This window comes from Paramisgurnus dabryanus, chromosome 2 (assembly GCF_030506205.2).
Source record: "Paramisgurnus dabryanus chromosome 2, PD_genome_1.1, whole genome shotgun sequence".
Classification (NCBI taxonomy): domain Eukaryota; kingdom Metazoa; phylum Chordata; class Actinopteri; order Cypriniformes; family Cobitidae; genus Paramisgurnus; species Paramisgurnus dabryanus.
The window spans coordinates 48648899-48666861 of NC_133338.1; the positions used below are offsets into that span (position 1 = coordinate 48648899).

General features: G+C 44.4%; 1 protein-coding gene across 2 annotated transcripts in view; it reads left to right on the plus strand.

The window, feature by feature from the left end:
• The window catches only part of pmfbp1 (polyamine modulated factor 1 binding protein 1), a 222662-nt gene that overhangs the window by 194546 nt on the left and 10153 nt on the right, over positions 1-17963 (plus strand). For both annotated transcript variants that reach the window (XM_073813011.1, XM_065261479.1), the window contains 3 exons: positions 2926-3093; positions 4457-4624; positions 12608-12775. In XM_073813011.1, the coding sequence (XP_073669112.1) occupies positions 2926-3093; positions 4457-4624; positions 12608-12775 (504 nt within the window). The remainder of the gene's footprint in view (positions 1-2925; positions 3094-4456; positions 4625-12607; positions 12776-17963) is intronic.

Genomic DNA, 17963 nt, shown 5'->3' on the forward strand with positions numbered 1-17963 from the left:
CTCACTTGACCCACTATATGAGATTAGACATTATGATAGAAATAATACATTTTATGACAGCTTAGTTATTTATTTTATAAGACAAGGTTTTTCAAAGCATACCAAGGGGTTTGGTTTCAAATAAATGCTTTCTTAATAAATCAAGTTCAACTTCACCAAAACTTGACAGTCAATGTTCAGTATGCATTTTCATTCTTTGTAAAATAGCAGCTTTGACATGTTAATATTATGATAACTCTTGGTGTCACACAGGGAAAGAGTCAAGAGGTTTGAGTGACATGATGATGTAGATGATGATGATATTTTGAGTAGTTTTGAGGTGCAGCTCAATGTAATATCATAGACTTTAAAAGAAAAGATGGACGTAGTGTTCCCATAGGTTTCTGAAGATTGTTTTTGAAACCAATAGTAGGCAGTGCCTGCCGTCGTCATCTTTGTCGCACGTCACGGTGCATCACTTGCGAAAATCCGAAAATGGGTAAAGAGGCGGGACATCGGTGAAGCTGGGGAGGCTGGTTGCTGAAACCACGCCCACCTAGCTCGACTCTGGTGACAGCAGTGGCTGTTCAACCGTCACTCAAGTGGCTACGCCGTTAAAGGATGTCAATTTTCTTAAAAAAAATCCAGATAATTTACTCACCACCATGTCATCCAAAATGTTGACGTCTTTCTTTGTTCAGTCGAGAAGAAATTATGTTTTTTGAGGAAAACATTGCAGGATTTTCTAATTTTAATGGACTTAAATGGACCCCAACACTTAACACTTAACTCAACACTTAACAGTTTTTTTCAACAGCGTTTCAAAGGACTATAAACGACCCCAAACGTGGCTTAAGGGTCTTATCTAGCGAAACGGTAAAAATATGCACTTTTAGACCACAACTTCTCGTCTATCTCTGGTCCTGTCACCAGCGCAACCTCCCGTAAGTGCGTAATGACGTGGAAAGGTCACGTGTGACATATATGAAATGCACATTTGCGGACCATTTTAAACAATAAACTAACACAAAGACATTAATTAGTATCATTCGACATACAACAACGACGGAAAGGTTCTCTTTCTCCACACTTGTAAACACTGGGGCGTAGTTTCGCATACATCATCCGTGACCACTTGACGTGATGACGTATTGCGTAAGGTCGCGCTGGCACACCACAGGACTGGAGATGGACGAGAAGTTGTGGTTTAAAAGTGCATATTTTTTATTTTCAAAAATGACCATTGTTTCGCTAGATAAGAACCTTATGCCTTGTTTGGGATCATTTAGTGCTTTGAAACTCCGTTGAAAAAAACTGTTAAGTGTTGAGTTAAGTGTTAAGTGTTGGGGTCCATTAAAGTCCATTAAAACGAGAAAAATCCTGGAATGTTTTCGTCAAAAAACATAATTTCTTCTCTACTGAACAAAGAAAGACGTCAACATTTTGGATGACATGGGGGTGAGTTAATTTGTGAGAAAATTGACTAATCCTTTAATTATAACTTTAAAGGTGCAGTGTGTAGATTTTAGCGTCTTCTAGCAGTGAGATTGTGAATTGCAACCAGCGGCTCAGTCCACCATTCACCGAAACACATAGAGAAGCTACAGTAGCTGCAAAAGGACAAACATGTTATTGTACAGTAGTGAAAAAACGCACTTTGTACAGCAGTTTGTCCGTTTAGGGCCACTGTAGAAACATGGCAGCACAAAATGGCGACTTCCATGTAAGGGGACCCGCAGTGTATGTAGATAAAAACGTCTCATTCTAAGATAATAAACACATAACAGTTCATTATGTAAGGTCTTTATACACCAATGATCATATAGTTATGTAGATTATATTGCATTTCTGTCTTTAGATTCTTCTAAAAGTTACATACTGCACCTTTAAGCTTTAATATCATTTAAATGGATGAGTTACAAAAATATTCACCCCCTCACAGTTGTCATGAAGGAAAAAATTAGCTATTAAGACCAAAAACTAATTTTATACCAGGCTGTAAACACATTATTTCTGCTCTAAAGTTGGGCATTTTAACATGAAGGTCTATGGGGATTGACTTACTTTTGGAGCCAGCCTCTAGTGGCCGAACAATGAATTGCAGTTGGATTTACTTCTGTATTGGCTTCATTAGAAAGATCGGAAGGTTGTCCCTCGTGTAATATGATCTTGACACTTGGTCTTAGATGACCTAATTGAAAATCACATCAAAAAAAGGCTTTGAATGAGCATGACACAGCTGGTCGGATCTATGGCCAAGCTGTTAACTTGTGTGCTCCAGTCTGTTGAGCTCTGGTGCTCATGTGTGTGATGCAGGTTTGAGGAAGTGAACTTTCTGTGGTAATGTTAAACAGTGATGTCTTGTTGTAGCTGTATGCTATTTTCATTTTAAAGGTGCCAAATAATGCATTGCAATAATATGTTCAATTGTTCTCTGATATCTACATAGAGGGTATGTGGCTTTATTAAGTGCAAAAATTATCCGGAGAAGGTTTTTTCAAATGGCAAATCAATTAGTTTTCCTTAAACGTGTACTTCAAAAATGTATTTAGCACATCTCAAGTTACGATACAGTTTAATGATCTAAGTGTGTGCAAATCTGAAGGATAAGATTTTATTGCTTTCCTCTCTGAGCAGAAGAGATTTTAGCTATTTATCATTTACTTATCTGGTTGGAAATTTACTCATCTATCTTTAGACACTGTCAAAGATCTGACGCAAAAGTTCCCCGCTCGGTTGCAGTTTCAAATTAATCTCCTTTAATGCCTGTTTAATATCTGTCATGCCAGAGTATATCTCTAATTTAGCCAGCCATCTGAGTGAATATGTCATCTGTGAAGCTGCGGTTTATCTGTGATCCTCTGCACTACTGATAGAGACTATGGGATTGCCAACTGTCTGTCTGGTCTTGTTTTTGTGTGTCTTTGGATGTGTGTGTGTGTGTAGCTGAGTGAGCAGGAGAGGCTTCTGATCACACTTCAGGAACGCATATCTGAGCTGCACAGCGCCACCCGCAGGCTACAAGAAGAGGAAGCCAACAGTCAGATCCAACTGCAGTTATGTCGGAAAGAACTGGAGACAAGAGACACCCAGGCTCAAAAACACAACCAAGAGGTATAACAATAATAACAGTTTACATACTCTTGACTTTTAAAGTGATAGTTTACCCAAAAATGAAAATTATTTTATCTGCCCAATATCTCTTATTCTGCTGAACACAAAACATACAAAACAAACAAAAACATGTTTCATATTTACGATTTGTTTTATGATTCATTTATTAAAAACCATGCATTTTCAAAACAAATTAACTTTGATTAATTGTTACATGTCAAGTATTCCCAACATAGCCAGTCTTCTCCTAATGACTAAATTTGCACTTCATGGTTTATTTTTTTTATATTTTATAGATATATAGGCTAACACCCTTTCCGTTGTACATTACAAACAGATATAACTCGGGAGTTCGCCCCCTAGTGGCAGTTGTAATGAAATTGTAGTTTAATTGTAAATCTGTCATGGGAGAGAACCTTTAATCTACGAATATATTTATAGTTAATAATTTATTTACAAGTAATCAATCGTTTTTAAAGTATTTTTAAAGTATTTAAAAACGTTATCAAGTTTTACTGATAAAGTGAAAAATTTTTTTTTATAATTTTTACTTTGCACACAGTTTTGATTGGAACACACTGAAATACATCACTTCCGGTCTCCGCATCACATGCGATGAAGTCGCATACGTTTATTTTCTTTAATGCATCCAAAGCTCGAATTGGATCAGATAATTAAGCACCCGCAGATGGTTGGCACCCCACGCAGCCCCTTTTCTATCACTTTCCGTGTTTTCGGCCGTCAATTGTCATGTACAGTGGAAAGGTAAAAGTAACCACGCTGAATTTAAATCAGCCTCCTGAGGTCGCATTTCCAGGCTGCATACGTCATTAAGTCTTATTTCAGAATTTTAACAAGTATACTATTATTCTAAGTTAATCGTAATTGTTGTATTATGCTTATGATTTGTGAATGTAATGCTCAGTTAACTTAAACTTGATGACGTATGCCGTCTGCATGTTCGACCTCCAGAGGCTGCAGCCTTCCGATTGAGAAGCGGCCAAAGGTGACCGGCGGGCCGGATAAAGATGATTGGCGGGCCGCACTTGGCCCGCGGGCCGCCAGTTGACTAGCCCTTCCTTACACTAAGGGAAAATCTATTAAGATAATCTGTAGAACCATCAAGATAATCGGGACATAGCTAGGATTGTTGGAAGAGGGGAAATCGGCCCAAAATGAGCCCGATTATCTTTTGGTGTGTACCCAGCATTTAATACTAACATTTTGCTGATTCTGCAATGGAGTATGTAAACATATTAGCCTATAACTGGAAATAGTTAACTGTGCTTCCAGCTCTCCAGCAAAATTTAGGTATTTGCTATTGTTGATAATAAATTATTGTGCATTCTGTACTTGGGTTCAGATGAGCACCCTGCAGGCCACAGTATCCAAACTGACGCTGGATCTGGAGCAGGAGAAAGAGAAGGGGCGACAGGGGTTACGAGAGGCAACCAAAGCCCAGCAAAGAGCAAGAAACCTCAAACTGGAGCTCAGTACAGCACAGGCCTCTCATAAAGAGGGTATGGATCTGGTAAGATCTCTTCTACTACAGCACACCGTGGCTTTGCCGTGATCCATGATCACACTTTTTTTGGTGAAATCAAGGCGACACTTGCATGTGCAAGACGAATGTGGACTCTTAAAGGAAAACACCACCGTTTTTCAATATTTTACTACTTTCTTACCTCAACTTAGATGAATTAATACATAGCTATCTTTTTTCAATGGGTGCACTTAATCTTTGTGCATCGCGTCATGAATGTGTTAGCATTTAGCTTAGCCCCATTCATTCCTTAGGATCCAAACAGGGATGAATTTAGAAGCTACCAAACACTTCCATGTTTTCCCTATTTAAAGACTGTTTCATGAGTAGTTACACGAGTAAGTATGGTGGCGCAAAATAAAATGTGGTGATTTATTTAAGCGGAAAAACCTGAGAGCTATCTTGTATGGCGTAAGCGCACTTAGTTTGCAGCACTTTGATCTCGGCATGCAGTAACATCATAACTCCAGACTACTACCTCTCTCGCTCAAACTTCTGTCAATATTACTGCACCTGATCATTTGGATCCTAAGGAATGAATGGGGCTAGACTAAATGCTAAAACATTCACGCTGCGCTGTACAAAGATTAAGTGCACGCATTGATAAAAGAGAGGTATGACTCTTAAAGGAAAACACCACCATTTTTCAATATTTTACTACTTTCTTACCTCAACTTAGATGAATTAATACATACCTATCTTTTTTCAATGCGTGCACTTAATCTTTGTACATCGCGTCATGAATGTGTTAGCATTAAGCCTAGCCCCATTCATTCCTTAGGATCCAAACAGGGATGAATTTAGAAGCCACCAAACACTTCCATGTTTTCCCTATTTAAAGAAATCATTACTCCTGACTACTACCCCTCTCGCTCAAACTTCTACAATATTACTGCACCCGATCGTTTGGATCCTAAGGAATGAATGAGGCTAGGCTAAATGCTAACACATTCACGCTGCGCTGTACAAAGATTAAGTGCATGCATTGAAAAAAGAGAGTTATGACTCTTAAAGGAAAACACCACCATTTTTCAATATTTTACTACTTTCTTACCTCATCTTAGATGAATTAATACATAGCTATCTTTTTTCAATGCGTGCACTTAATCTTTGTACATCGCGTCATGAATGTGTTAGCATTTAGCCTAGCCCCATTTATTCCTTAGGATCCAAACAGGGATGAATTTAGAAGCCACCTAACACTTCCATGTTTTCCCTATTTAAAGACATCATTACTCCTGACTGCTACCTCTCTCGCTCAAACTTCTGTCAATATTGCTGCACCCGATCATTTGGATCCTAAGGAATGAATGGGGCTAGGCTAAATGCTAACACATTCACGCTGCGCTGTACAAAGATTAAGTGCACGCATTGAAAAAAGAGAGGTATGTATTCATTTGTCTAAGTTAATGTAAGAACGTCTCGGTTACGGATGTAACCCTCGTTCCCTGAAGGAGGGAACGGAGACGTCACGTCGTGACCGACGAATTGGGAACTCGCTTAGAGAGACCAATCTGCTTCGAATACTACTAAAACGCCAATGAACTTGGCATTGAGATATTTGCATAATGCTGGCGCCGCCCCGCCAGGTGCGTATATAAGCAGCAGGTGCAAATAAGGAAATTAGCTTCTTTTTCGCTGAGAAAGCCGGAAAGTGTGACCGGCCGTAACAGCAGGTGGCAGCACCTGTGGCTACGGGACGTGACGTCTCCGTTCCCTCCTTCAGGGAACGAGGGTTACATCCGTAACCGAGACGTTCCCTTTCAGTCGGTCACTACGACGTCACGTCGTGACCGACGAATTGGGAATCCCTATCAAAACGCCACTAGGGGCTGACCTCTTCCAGTGACTGCGTAAAAGCCCTCCGGTTCCACTTAAGGAGGAGGAGGTAGGTTTTAAGGCAGAAGGCCGGGCACTAGATGTTCCTTTAACCCCACAGAAGTGCCAGCGACTGGGAAGCGCCCTACCTGAGCGGGATAGGAACGCTGCGGAAGCCACCACCCGTCTTAAGGGCTAATGGTGGGCGAAAGTCAACCGTAGTTGAGGAATAAGACAGCCGTGGCTGTGTAAGCAAAGCAGTGCTCTGCTAAGGGAAACGTGGGCTAGTAGGATTAACCCCACGGAAAAATACTCACAAAGGAACCCGGTGGGACACAATGTGGAGCCCGAGCCAACACGTAGGTTCGCGAGGATGCAGCTAGTGAAGGCTGACAGCCAATGCTCCGCAACAAAGGCTGCCAAGGCAGCGGAGGAAGAGCAATTCAAACCATTACGCATTTTTGCTCTGAAGGCCTTCCATACTGACACAGTTATGAAGCATCAGTTGGAGGCTGCAAGCCGACATGCGAGTCTGCTCTCCGTGCCCTCCCTGGTGAGGAAAGAACACGAGAGGATACAGGCTCGATACGAACACTGTAAAATCTAATGAACGTATTAGGTGTCGCCCAACCAGCAGCTCTACAGATGTCTGTTAGCGAGGAACCACGAGCTAGAGCCCAAGATGAGGCAACGCTCCGTGTGGAGTGCGCTCTCAAATTAAAGGGGCAAGGAATACCCTGAAGATTATAAGCCAGGGCGATAGTATCAACTATCCAATGAGACATCCTCTGCTTAGTGACAGCTTTCCCTTTCTGCTGGCCACCATAACAAACAAAGAGCTGGTCTGAGGTCCTGAGGCTTTGCGTGCGATCCACGTAGAGTCGCAGTGCGCGTACGGGGCACAACAAAGCCATGGTTGGGTCTGCGTCCTCCGGAGGCAGCGCTTGCAAGCTCACCACCTGGTCTCTGAAAGGAGTGGTGGGAACTTTGGGCACGTAGCCTGGTCTGGGCCTCAATGTTACGCTTGAGGCAGCAGGACCAAACTGAAGGCACGAGTCGTCAACAGAGAATGCATGTAAATCCCCTACTCTCTTCACTGAGGCCAATGCTAGCAGGGTCAGAGCTTTCATTGATAAAAGCTTCAGACTCACAGACTGCAAAGGCTCGAACGGGGGGGCCTGAAGGGCTTTCAGCACCATGGACAGGTCCCAGGGGGAATAGAAGGAGGGCGCGAGGGGTTTAGCCTACGAGCGCCTCTTAAAAATCTGATAACCAAATCATGCTGGCCAACTGATCTGCCGTTAATAAGTGAGTGATGAGCAGATATAGCAGCGATATCAACTTTAATGGTGGAGGGTGACAGCCTACCGTCTAACCTATGTTGAAGATATAAAAGCACGATGTTAATAGGGCATTCTCTGGGGTCCTCGCGTTGCGAAGAGCACCAGGTGACGAAAAGGTTCCATTTAAACGCGTAAGCCCGTCTCGTAGACGGAGCTCGTGCCGCGTTGATTGTGTTAGATACCGCTTGCGGTAAATCACCTAAACCTTGCGCGCGCTCAACGACCACACATAGAGATCCCACAGGTCGGGGCGCGGGTGCCATAATGTGCCCCCTCCCTGAGAAAGAAGGTCCTTCCTCAGGGGAATCCGCCAGGGAGGGGCTGTCGCGAGGAGCATTAGCTCTGGAAACCAATTCTTGCTCGTCCAATATGGGGCGATCAGTAAAAGGCTCTCCTCGTCCTGCCTGACTTTGCACAGTGTCTGCGCGATTAAGCTCACTGGGGGGAATGCGTATTTGCGCATCCCCCGAGGCCAGCTGTGTGCCAATGCGTCCACGCCGAGGCTGCCCTCGGTTAGTGAATAAAATAGGCGACAGTGGGTATCGTCCGGCGACGCAAACAGATCTATCTGCGCACGACCGAACTTCTTCCAAATTAGCTGGACCGTCTGGGGGTGGAGTCGCCATTCGCCGGGGCGCGCAGCTCGAGAAAGCGCGTCCGCTGCTGTATTGAGCGAGCCCGGAATGTGAATGGCACGAAGGGACCTCAGATGCTTCTGACTCCAAAGGAGGAGATGACGAGCGAGATGCGACAGGTGACGGGAGCGCAAACCGCCTTGACGGTTGATATACGCAACGGTCGCAGTGTTGTCGGTGCGTACTAGTACATCCTTCCCTCGCAGCTCCGTAGCGAAGCGTACAAGTCCCAGATATACTGCCCACAACTCTCGGCAATTGATATGCCAGTGCAACTGGGGTGCTGTCCACACCCCCGAAGCCGTAAGCTCGTCGTACGTGGCACCCCAGCCCGTGTCGGACGCATCTGTATGTACAACAGCATGCCGAGCGATCTGTCTCATGGACACACCGGACCTGAGAAACGCGGGGTCCGACCACGGGGGGAATGTTAGGCGACACGCAGGTGTAATGGTTACACGATGGATGCCGGCGCGCCACGCTCTCCTCGGGACTCGATCGTGAAGCCAACGCTGAAGCGGTCTCATATGGAGCAGTCCGAGCGGTGTCACGGCCGCTGCTGCTGCCATATGCCCCAGGAGCTTTTGAAATTGTTTCAGCGGGACCGCATTCTTCCCTCGGAATGAACCGAGGCAAGTCAGAATTGACTGGACGCGCTCTTCTGTTAAACGCGCCGATAAATCGATCGAGTCCAGTTCCATCCCGAGAAAAGAGATCCTCTGCGTGGGGCAGAGTTTGCTCTTTTCCCAGTTGACCCGAAGACCCAAACGGGCGAGATGCCGAAGCGTTAAATCTCTGTGTTCGCAAAGCGTCCGTCGAGAATGCGCTATTATAAGCCAATCGTCGAGGTAAGCCAATATGCGAACGCCGCTCTCTCTGAGGGGTTTTAACGCCGCCTCCACTACTTTCGTGAACACACGGGGAGAGAGGGATAGCCCGAACGGTAAAACTTTGTACTGGTATGCCCGTCCCTCGAATGCAAACCGGAGAAACGGTCTGTGACGAGGGAGAATGGACACATGAAAGTACGCGTCTTTCAGGTCTATAGCCGCAAACCAATCTTGGGGGCGAATTGAATTGAATATTTGCTTCGGTGTTATCATCCTGAAAGACCTCCTCTGCAGAGATTTGTTCAGAACGCGCAAATCCAAGATCGGTCGTAACCCCCCGCCCTTTTTGGGTACTATAAAATACGGGCTGTAGAAGCCCGATCTCATCTCGGTTGGAGGGACCGGCTCGATCGCGTCCTTCGCCAGCAGGACTTCGACCTCTGCACGCAGTACATGTGCATCGGACGCTTTCACCGTGGTGAAACGAATGCCCGAGAATTTGGGTGTGTGCCGGTTGAATTGTATTTCGTAACCGAGGCGGACAGTGCGTAAAACCCAACGAGACGGGCTGGGAAGCTGAAGCCAAGCCCCCAGGGACCGTACGAGGGGAATTAACGGCACTACCGGGGTACCCGCGGGGCGGCGGAGCGGGACAGGTGGTACTGCCGGTACGTCTGCTGGGACAGCATAAGTATCTACAGTATGTGTGTGTGTGACACTGACCTGAGCCCGCTGAGGGTGACGGTCGTCTGGTCTCCTCAGCGGAGAGCACAGACTCCGAAGAGGGTGCTGGTGGTCCCGTCTCCTCAGCGGAGAGCTGGAACTCCTCAGAACACCCGCTGGCGATAGAGGAGAGGGAGGAAGAGCATGTGAATGCCCGCTCACATCTCTCTCGATCCTCTGAAGACCTGGAGAAGGAATAGGAATGCACTCTTTTTGTGGTTTTGTGGGTGCCGGCTGAGAAGCCGGCGGAACAGAAACAAAACGAAACCAAGGATTCTCCATCCGGCCCTCTACCGGTGGAGGGAGCGATGCCGTCACCGTCTCCCGAAGAGTGATCCCATCCAATTCCAGGTCGCCCGTCTCAGGGCCGCTTCGATTTCCGTTTACCACGGGAAGCGGGTGGGGCGGGCGGGGCGGGCTGCCGACGGCTGTTCCCCCTCCGTGGCCTGGAAGATGTTCTAGTGGGGGGGGTGGAGGCAGCCGCCGCAGGGCGCCCTCGGCGAGGAGCAGACGGGGCCGCCGGCGCTGGAGGGCGAGATGCAGGTCGCTTGCGCCGGGGCATGATCTGAGCGATCGCCTCCGTCTGCTTCTGGGCGGCGGAGAACTGCTGGGCAAAAGACTCCACCGACTCACCGAAGAGACCAGCCTGGGACACGGGAGCGTCTAAGAACTTGTTCTTCTCCGCATCCGACATATCCGCCAGACATAGCCATAAGTGGCGTTCCTGGACCACCATCGTGGACATGGCACGACCAATCGCCTGCGCTGTCACCTTCGTAGCGCGAAGAGCCAGATCAGTGGCAGCCCGGAGCTCCGAAAGGACAGGCGAGTCGTGTCCTCCCTCGTGCAGATCCCTCAAGGCCTTCGCTTGATGAACCTGCAGCAACGCCATTGCGTGCAGGGCTGAAGCCGCCTCTCCACATGCCTGGTGGGCAGCGCCCGTTAAACCGGAGGACTGTCTGCAGGCACGAGAGGGGAGGGTTGGGCGGTCCTTCCAAGAGGGAGCGTGTGCCGGACACAGTTGCATCGCGACAGCGCGCTCCACGGGAGGGATCCCCGTATAACCCTTAGCGGCTCCGCTGGTGAGGGAGGTGAGGGGGGAGGGCTGAAACGGCCGTAATCTCGTAGAAAACGGCGACTTCCAGGTTCTAGTCAGCTCCTCGTGCACCTCGGGGAAGAAAGGCACCGGTGGAGAGGGTTGTGAAACCCGGGCAGCTCCAAAGAACCAATCATCCAGGCGGGACGGTTCGGGCTGAGGGGGGGGAACCCACTCTAACCCTACGGTCTCCGCCGCTCGAGCGAGCACGGCCACCATCTCTGGATCGAACTCCGGCGTCCCAACCCGACCAGAGGGAGGAAGGGCGTCGGGGTCCACGTCAGGGGGAGGAGGCCCACCCTCGGATGCTGCGGCGTCGGTGGACCCGGAGGGCGGCGCGATGGATTCTAGAGACATCGTAGAACACGACGCTGAAGTCTCCATCGGCACATCAACCGGCTGTGGATGAGGAGGCTGAGAGCTTGAGGACGAATCCCCCGCTCGGCTCAGCACAGTGATGCGCAGGTCGTCTTTAGAGAGCTTCACAGCCGCACCGTGGCGGCGTTCAGCACTCGCATGACGAGGGTTGCGTTTTTCCCGGAGGAAAGACAACCGTCTGCGCAAATCCACAAGGGACATGTTCTCGCAGTGAGAACACTTACCCCCAGCGAACGCTGCCTCTGCGTGCTCGATGCCCAAACACGAAAGACAACGCTCGTGACCGTCCTTCGGACCCATGTACTTGCCGCACCCAAGATCGCACGGACGAAAAGCCATCCTGAAAAGGACGCTGATGTCCGGATATACGAGAGAGTGGCTGCCTTTAACAAGGCACAAAGCTCTCTCGTATCACTCTTTTAGGGAAATTCACTCAGATGCTCAGTTGATGATGCGCACAGGGAAAGGCAACGCACACACTAAACTCAAAACAAAATAAAGATGTAGAGTCGTGGAATTAAGCGAAGCGTCCGCTGTGGTACTGCTAGTCCAACCAACTTCAGCAATCGAATCCCACCAGAGTAGAGTAGCTTCTCAGTAGCAGATACTGCCGGCTTTCGAAGCGATAAAAAGCTAATTTCCTTATTTGCACCTGCTGCTTATATACGCACCTGGCGGGGCGGCGCCAGCATTATGCAAATATCTCAATGCCAAGTTCATTGGCGTTTTAGTAGTATTCGAAGCAGATTGGTCTCTCTAAGCGAGTTCCCAATTCGTCGGTCACGACGTGACGTCGTAGTGACCGACTGAAAGGGAACATAGTAAAAAATTGAAAAACGGTGGTGTTTTCCTTTAAGGCTCGTTCGGATCGGAATTAAAATGGTTTGGCATGGGGGGGTTGGGGATATGGGGGCTGCTTATTTTAAGCACACAGGAGATTCAGCAAGCAATTAAATTATTTGTATCACAGTGCATTCTGGGAATGCCCTCTCCACAAAGTACACTAGCAATGCTGTCTTGACATAATTTGGTTGCCCGCATTTTGAAACACCCCTTATTTCATGAAGTGCACGTCTTCTCTAAAATGCTGCCTATGGAGGCAAATCCCTAGGTGACACAAATTTAATAGTATGTTTTTTGTGCACTAGCTGTCCGAGTGCAGTCGTGAGCTGGCGGCCCAGAAGAGCGAGCAGGTTCGTCTGCAGCAGTGCCTGATCCAGCTGACAGAGGAGAGAGCAGCTCAAGAAGAGAGAGCCCGACAGCTGAGTGCAGATCTACAGAAAGTTCACAATGAGAGCAGATGCTCTCAGGAGGAGGTACAGTAGGACTGATAGCTTAAACACTGTTCAGTTGCTCAATTGCTGTTCATTTTACAGAGTCTAAATTTGTATTTAAAACATCAGTTAGTTGCTGCAGATCAAAGCCTTAATGTCATAATGTTGCTTCAAGAGCACCAAACCGCCCGCCATGCTGGTCCAGGAACATGTAGTAGTTTACTTGGATAAATCATGTTAAGACGAATGGACATTAAAGAAGGAAATAATTGAAGAAGGCCTGAAAGGACTGATGAAATGTATAGCTTGAATGCACTGAATGCAATGCACCAAATGCGTAAATGTAAATGTAGAAGAGATTACAAACCGATCTGACATTGTGTCATCCAGAACTGAGCTAAACTCCAGAATGTAAGTTGAAATGTAGCTTCGGGTTAGTTGTTTAAACTGCTCTTCCGCACTCATTTTTTAAACGCTGTCAGTGTAGGGTAACTCTGGCCGCCTTAATTGGTTTCAGATAACCAGTTTGTGTCGGTTTGTGGTCAGCGAACTCTACAGAATAACAACAAAAATAAAGTGTCTCCACTGTCCGTGCCCTAATGTCCACAAACACACACTTCCACTGGCCGGACTGCAGAAATAATGATTATGCATGCGTGTTGTGTGCATCGCTTGTCTTTTTTCAGCTCTGGCTTTTAAAAATAATTGCTGTTGGTGCTCCTGCGCTATCAGAGGAAGGCCAGTAATGATTCTTGCCAGTCGTGTGGAACGCAGCATGCGGGAAAGAGGGGGGCAGACAGACACAAGTACAAAGCCGGCTATCATTTTTGTGTGTGTGCGTGTTTGTTTGTCTGCCTGGCACATAATTATGGTTGCATAAGGTTGTGTATTCATATGGAGTGTGTGTTTGTGTTGGTAGAAATGCTGTGATTACAGCAAGTGTGTGGCGTTTGCAAATATACTTCAGGCCCCATCTATAAATCAGGTGTGAATTGAAGAAACCCATGAGTCGAGAATCTCATTTGTTTGTGTGTGCGCGCATGTGTGTGTGTGTGTGTGTGTGTTTGTGTACACATCACAGAGGGATTAGAGGGATATAAAGCTGCACAGGTGTATGAGAATACCTCATAACTCGCTTACACACACACACACACACACACACACATACACACACACACACACATATATATAGCATTTTAATTGTCTTTTCTTCCCTATCTTTTATTGGCTCTTCTCTGCAGTGTGTGTTTTGTATAAAGGTCATTGTGCTCCACCATCTTGCACGCTGACAGCGTTGCTAGTCATGAAACTAGCTTAATTTAAGATGAATTCTCATATGATGAAGATCTTCTACAAACCCGAGATCTCATATGAGCCAAAATTGCATGAGCTGATGGATTTACCACATCATAAGAGCGTAATAGTAATTAGTTCAGGGATGTAGATTTAAACTTTATTATGAATTGACTGAAACCGGTGAAGATGAAGTAATACTTTAACTGCCTGAAGATGAATATTATTATTACACAGGTTTGTACATCATCATCTCTCTCATCTCTCGGCTTGTGGCAGTCATTAACCTCTACCACCAAAAGGAGTAGCAAGACCAAACTGATAAACATTGCTACCACTTTCTCCCCTCAATGTCTCATTCTTAACTCTTTTCCCCCCAGCGTTTTTAAAGAAAGTTTCCAGGCAGAACCAGCATTATTTTAATTTTCACAAAAGTTTAATGCCTTCCAGAAAATGTTCTTCTTTAATTATACAGTATTGTTCAAAATAATAGCAGTACAATGTGACTAACTAGAATAATCAAGGTTTTTAGTATATTTTTTATTGCTACGTGGCAAACAAGTTACCAGTAGGTTCAGTAGATTCTCAGAAAACAAACAAGACCCAGCATTCATGATAGGCACGCTCTTAAGGCTGAGCAATTGGGCAATTAGTTGAAAGGGGTGTGTTCAAAAAAATAGCAGTGTCTACCTTTGACTGTACAAACTCAAAACTATTTTGTACAAACATTTTTTTTCTGGGATTTAGCAATCCTGTGAATCACTAAACTAATATTTAGTTGTATGACCACAGATTTTTAAAACTGCTTGACATCTGTGTGGCATGGAGTCAACCAACTTGTGGCACCTCTCAGCTGTTATTCCACTCCATGATTCTTTAACAACATTCCACAATTCATTCACATTTCTTGGTTTTGCTTCAGAAACAGCATTTTTGATATCACCCCACAAGTTCTCAATTGGATTAAGGTCTGGAGATTGGGCTGGCCACTCCATAACATTAATTTTGTTGGTTTGGAACCAAGACTTTGCCCGTTTACTAGTGTGTTTTGGGTTATTGTCTTGTTGAAACAACCATTTCAAGGGCATGTCCTCTTCAGCATAGGGCAACATGACCTCTTCAAGTATTTTAACATATGCAAACTGATCCATGATCCCTGGTATGCGATAAATAGGCCCAACACCATAGTAGGAGAAACATGCCCATATCATGCTCCATTCTTCACTGTGTACTGTGGCTTGAATTCAGAGTTTGGGGGTCGTCTCACAAACTGCCTGTGGCCCTTGGACCCAAAAAGAACAATTTTACTCTCATCAGTCCACAAAATGTTCCTCCATTTCTCTTTAGGCCAGTTGATGTGTTCTTTGGCAAATTGTAACCTCTTCTGCACATGCCTTTTTTTTAACAGAGGGACTTTGCGGGGGATTCTTGAAAATAGATTAGCTTCACACAGACGTCTTCTAACTGTCACAGTACTTACAGGTAACTCCAGACTGTCTTTGATCATCCTGGAGGTGATCATTGGCTGAGCCTTTGCCATTCTGGTTATTCTTCTATCCATTTTGATGGTTGTCTTCCGTTTTCTTCCACGTCTCTCTGGTTTTGCTCTCCATTTTAAGGCATTGGAGATCATTTTAGCTGAACAGCCTATCATTTTTTGCACCTCTTTATAGGTTTTCCCCTCTCCAATCAACTTTTTAATCAAAGTACGCTGTTCTTCTGAACAATGTCTTGAACGACCCATTTTCCTCAGCTTTCAAATGCATGTTCAACAAGTGTTGGCTTCATCCTTAAATAGGGGCCACCTGATTCACACCTGTTTCTTCACAAAATTGATGACCTCAGTGATTGAATGCCACACTGCTATTTTTTTGAACACACCCCTTTCAACTAATTGCCCAATTGCACAGCCTTAAGAGCGTGCATATCATGAATGCTGGGTCTCATTTGTTTTCTGAGAATCTACTGAACCTACTGGTTACTTGTTTGCCACGTAGCAATAAAAAAATATACTAAAAACCTTGATTACACATTGTACTGCTATTATTTTAGACTGTATAAACATTCAATATATCAAATGAAAGAACAGACCCTCTTCTTTCAAACAAAAAAAGTTTCATCCTGCCTTTATATGTTTTCTTTTTATCACCTCTGACATATGGGTAGGTTTCTTCAAAAATACCAAATTTTAATCAAAAACTGAGATAATTGCATTTTTGTGGAGGACTTTTGATAGAGATCAGATTCAGAGCGATGATCCAAACATACACTGAGTTCTTGCTGTTTGCCCTAAAGGGTTGCTTCCAGGTTTTATAATTTGAGTGGATAATAGGGGAAATACAGACTGCTGGAAAAAGTCGTCATTGGAAGGAAGGGTTTTCTCTTAATTGACAAGTTAACTTGTCAATGGCGGGGAAAGAGTTAAAGGTGTAGTTCAGGGCTAGTCACCTGGCAGCCTGCGGGCCAAATGTGGCCCTCCAGTCATCTTTATTCGGCCCACCGGTCATCTTTGTCTGATTTATAATCAGCATGGTTACTTTTACCGCATGTGACACGCTGACCGGAAGTAGGGATGCTTAACGATTAATCGCGATTAATCTATAGCAGAATAAAAGTTTTTGTTTACATCATATATGTGTGTGTGAACTGTGTATAATAATTATGTATATATAAATATGCACACATGCATGTATAATTTTAAGAAAAAAAATATTTATATATTAGGTATTTATATTTATATATAATATAAATTATACATAAATATACAAATGTATATACACATGTAAACATTTCTTAAATATATACATGCATGTGTCTGCATTTATTTATACAAATTTATTATATACAGTTCACACACATATCATGTAAACAAAAACTTTTATTCTGCTATAGATTAATCGCGATTAATCATTAAGAATCCCTAACCGGAAGTGATGTATTTCAGTGTGTTCCAATCAAAACATTGTGTGCAAAGTGAAAATTATTAACCCTCTTTTGTTTTACCGACTTTAAAAAACGATTGATTACTGATAAGTAAATTATGAACTATAAATATATTGATAGATCAAAGGCTCTTGCGCTGAAATTAGCTTCTCTCCCCTGTTGACACGGATTTACGATTAAACTGAAATTTTAATACGACAAACACTAGGGGGCGAACTTCGGCAGTCACATCCAAATGGGGTGTGTAATGGAAAGGCTTAAAAAGCTTTAAAATATTAAAAAAGAAAACATGAAGTGCAATTTTAGTCATTAGGAGACTGCCTATATGTTGTCAGTGCTTGAAATGTAACAATTTATGAAGGTTAAACAGTTGTAAACAAAATAAGTTTCAGAGCTTTGCATTACAGTAAGTGCTATACAAAAATACATGTGTTGATTATTTACACTCGCACTTTTTTGTACAATGTTCATAGTTAAAGTATTAACATTTGGCTCTTGCTGTGTTAAACTGCAACTGATTTTAAAATATTAAAAAAGAAAATATGGGTTTTCAGTAATTAAAAGGCAAAATACTGGATACAAGAAGTGTGTGCATCTTTTTTGAAATGTCATGTTTTTTTAACTCCTTTTTTGAACCCATGACCTTTTGTGCTGCTACATAGCCAAATAAATCTATTGCATTTAAACTGGTTTTGAGGTGTATTTTTCTTACTTCATCTACAATTCTGATGATACATGATAATGATAAATCGATGATAAATGCTAAATTAAACAACATTTTTAAGGTTCTGGTTAAAACAACAAAAAACAATTTACGCATACATAAGAAGTATCTTAATTCAAGATAAATGATCTTACACATTTTTTCAGGGAATTTATCTTGTTGAAGGATGTTGTGTACATATGTGACCCTGGACCACAAAACCAGTCATAAGGGTTAGTTTTTTAAAACTGAGATTTATACATCATCTGAAAGCTGAAAAATTAAGCTTTC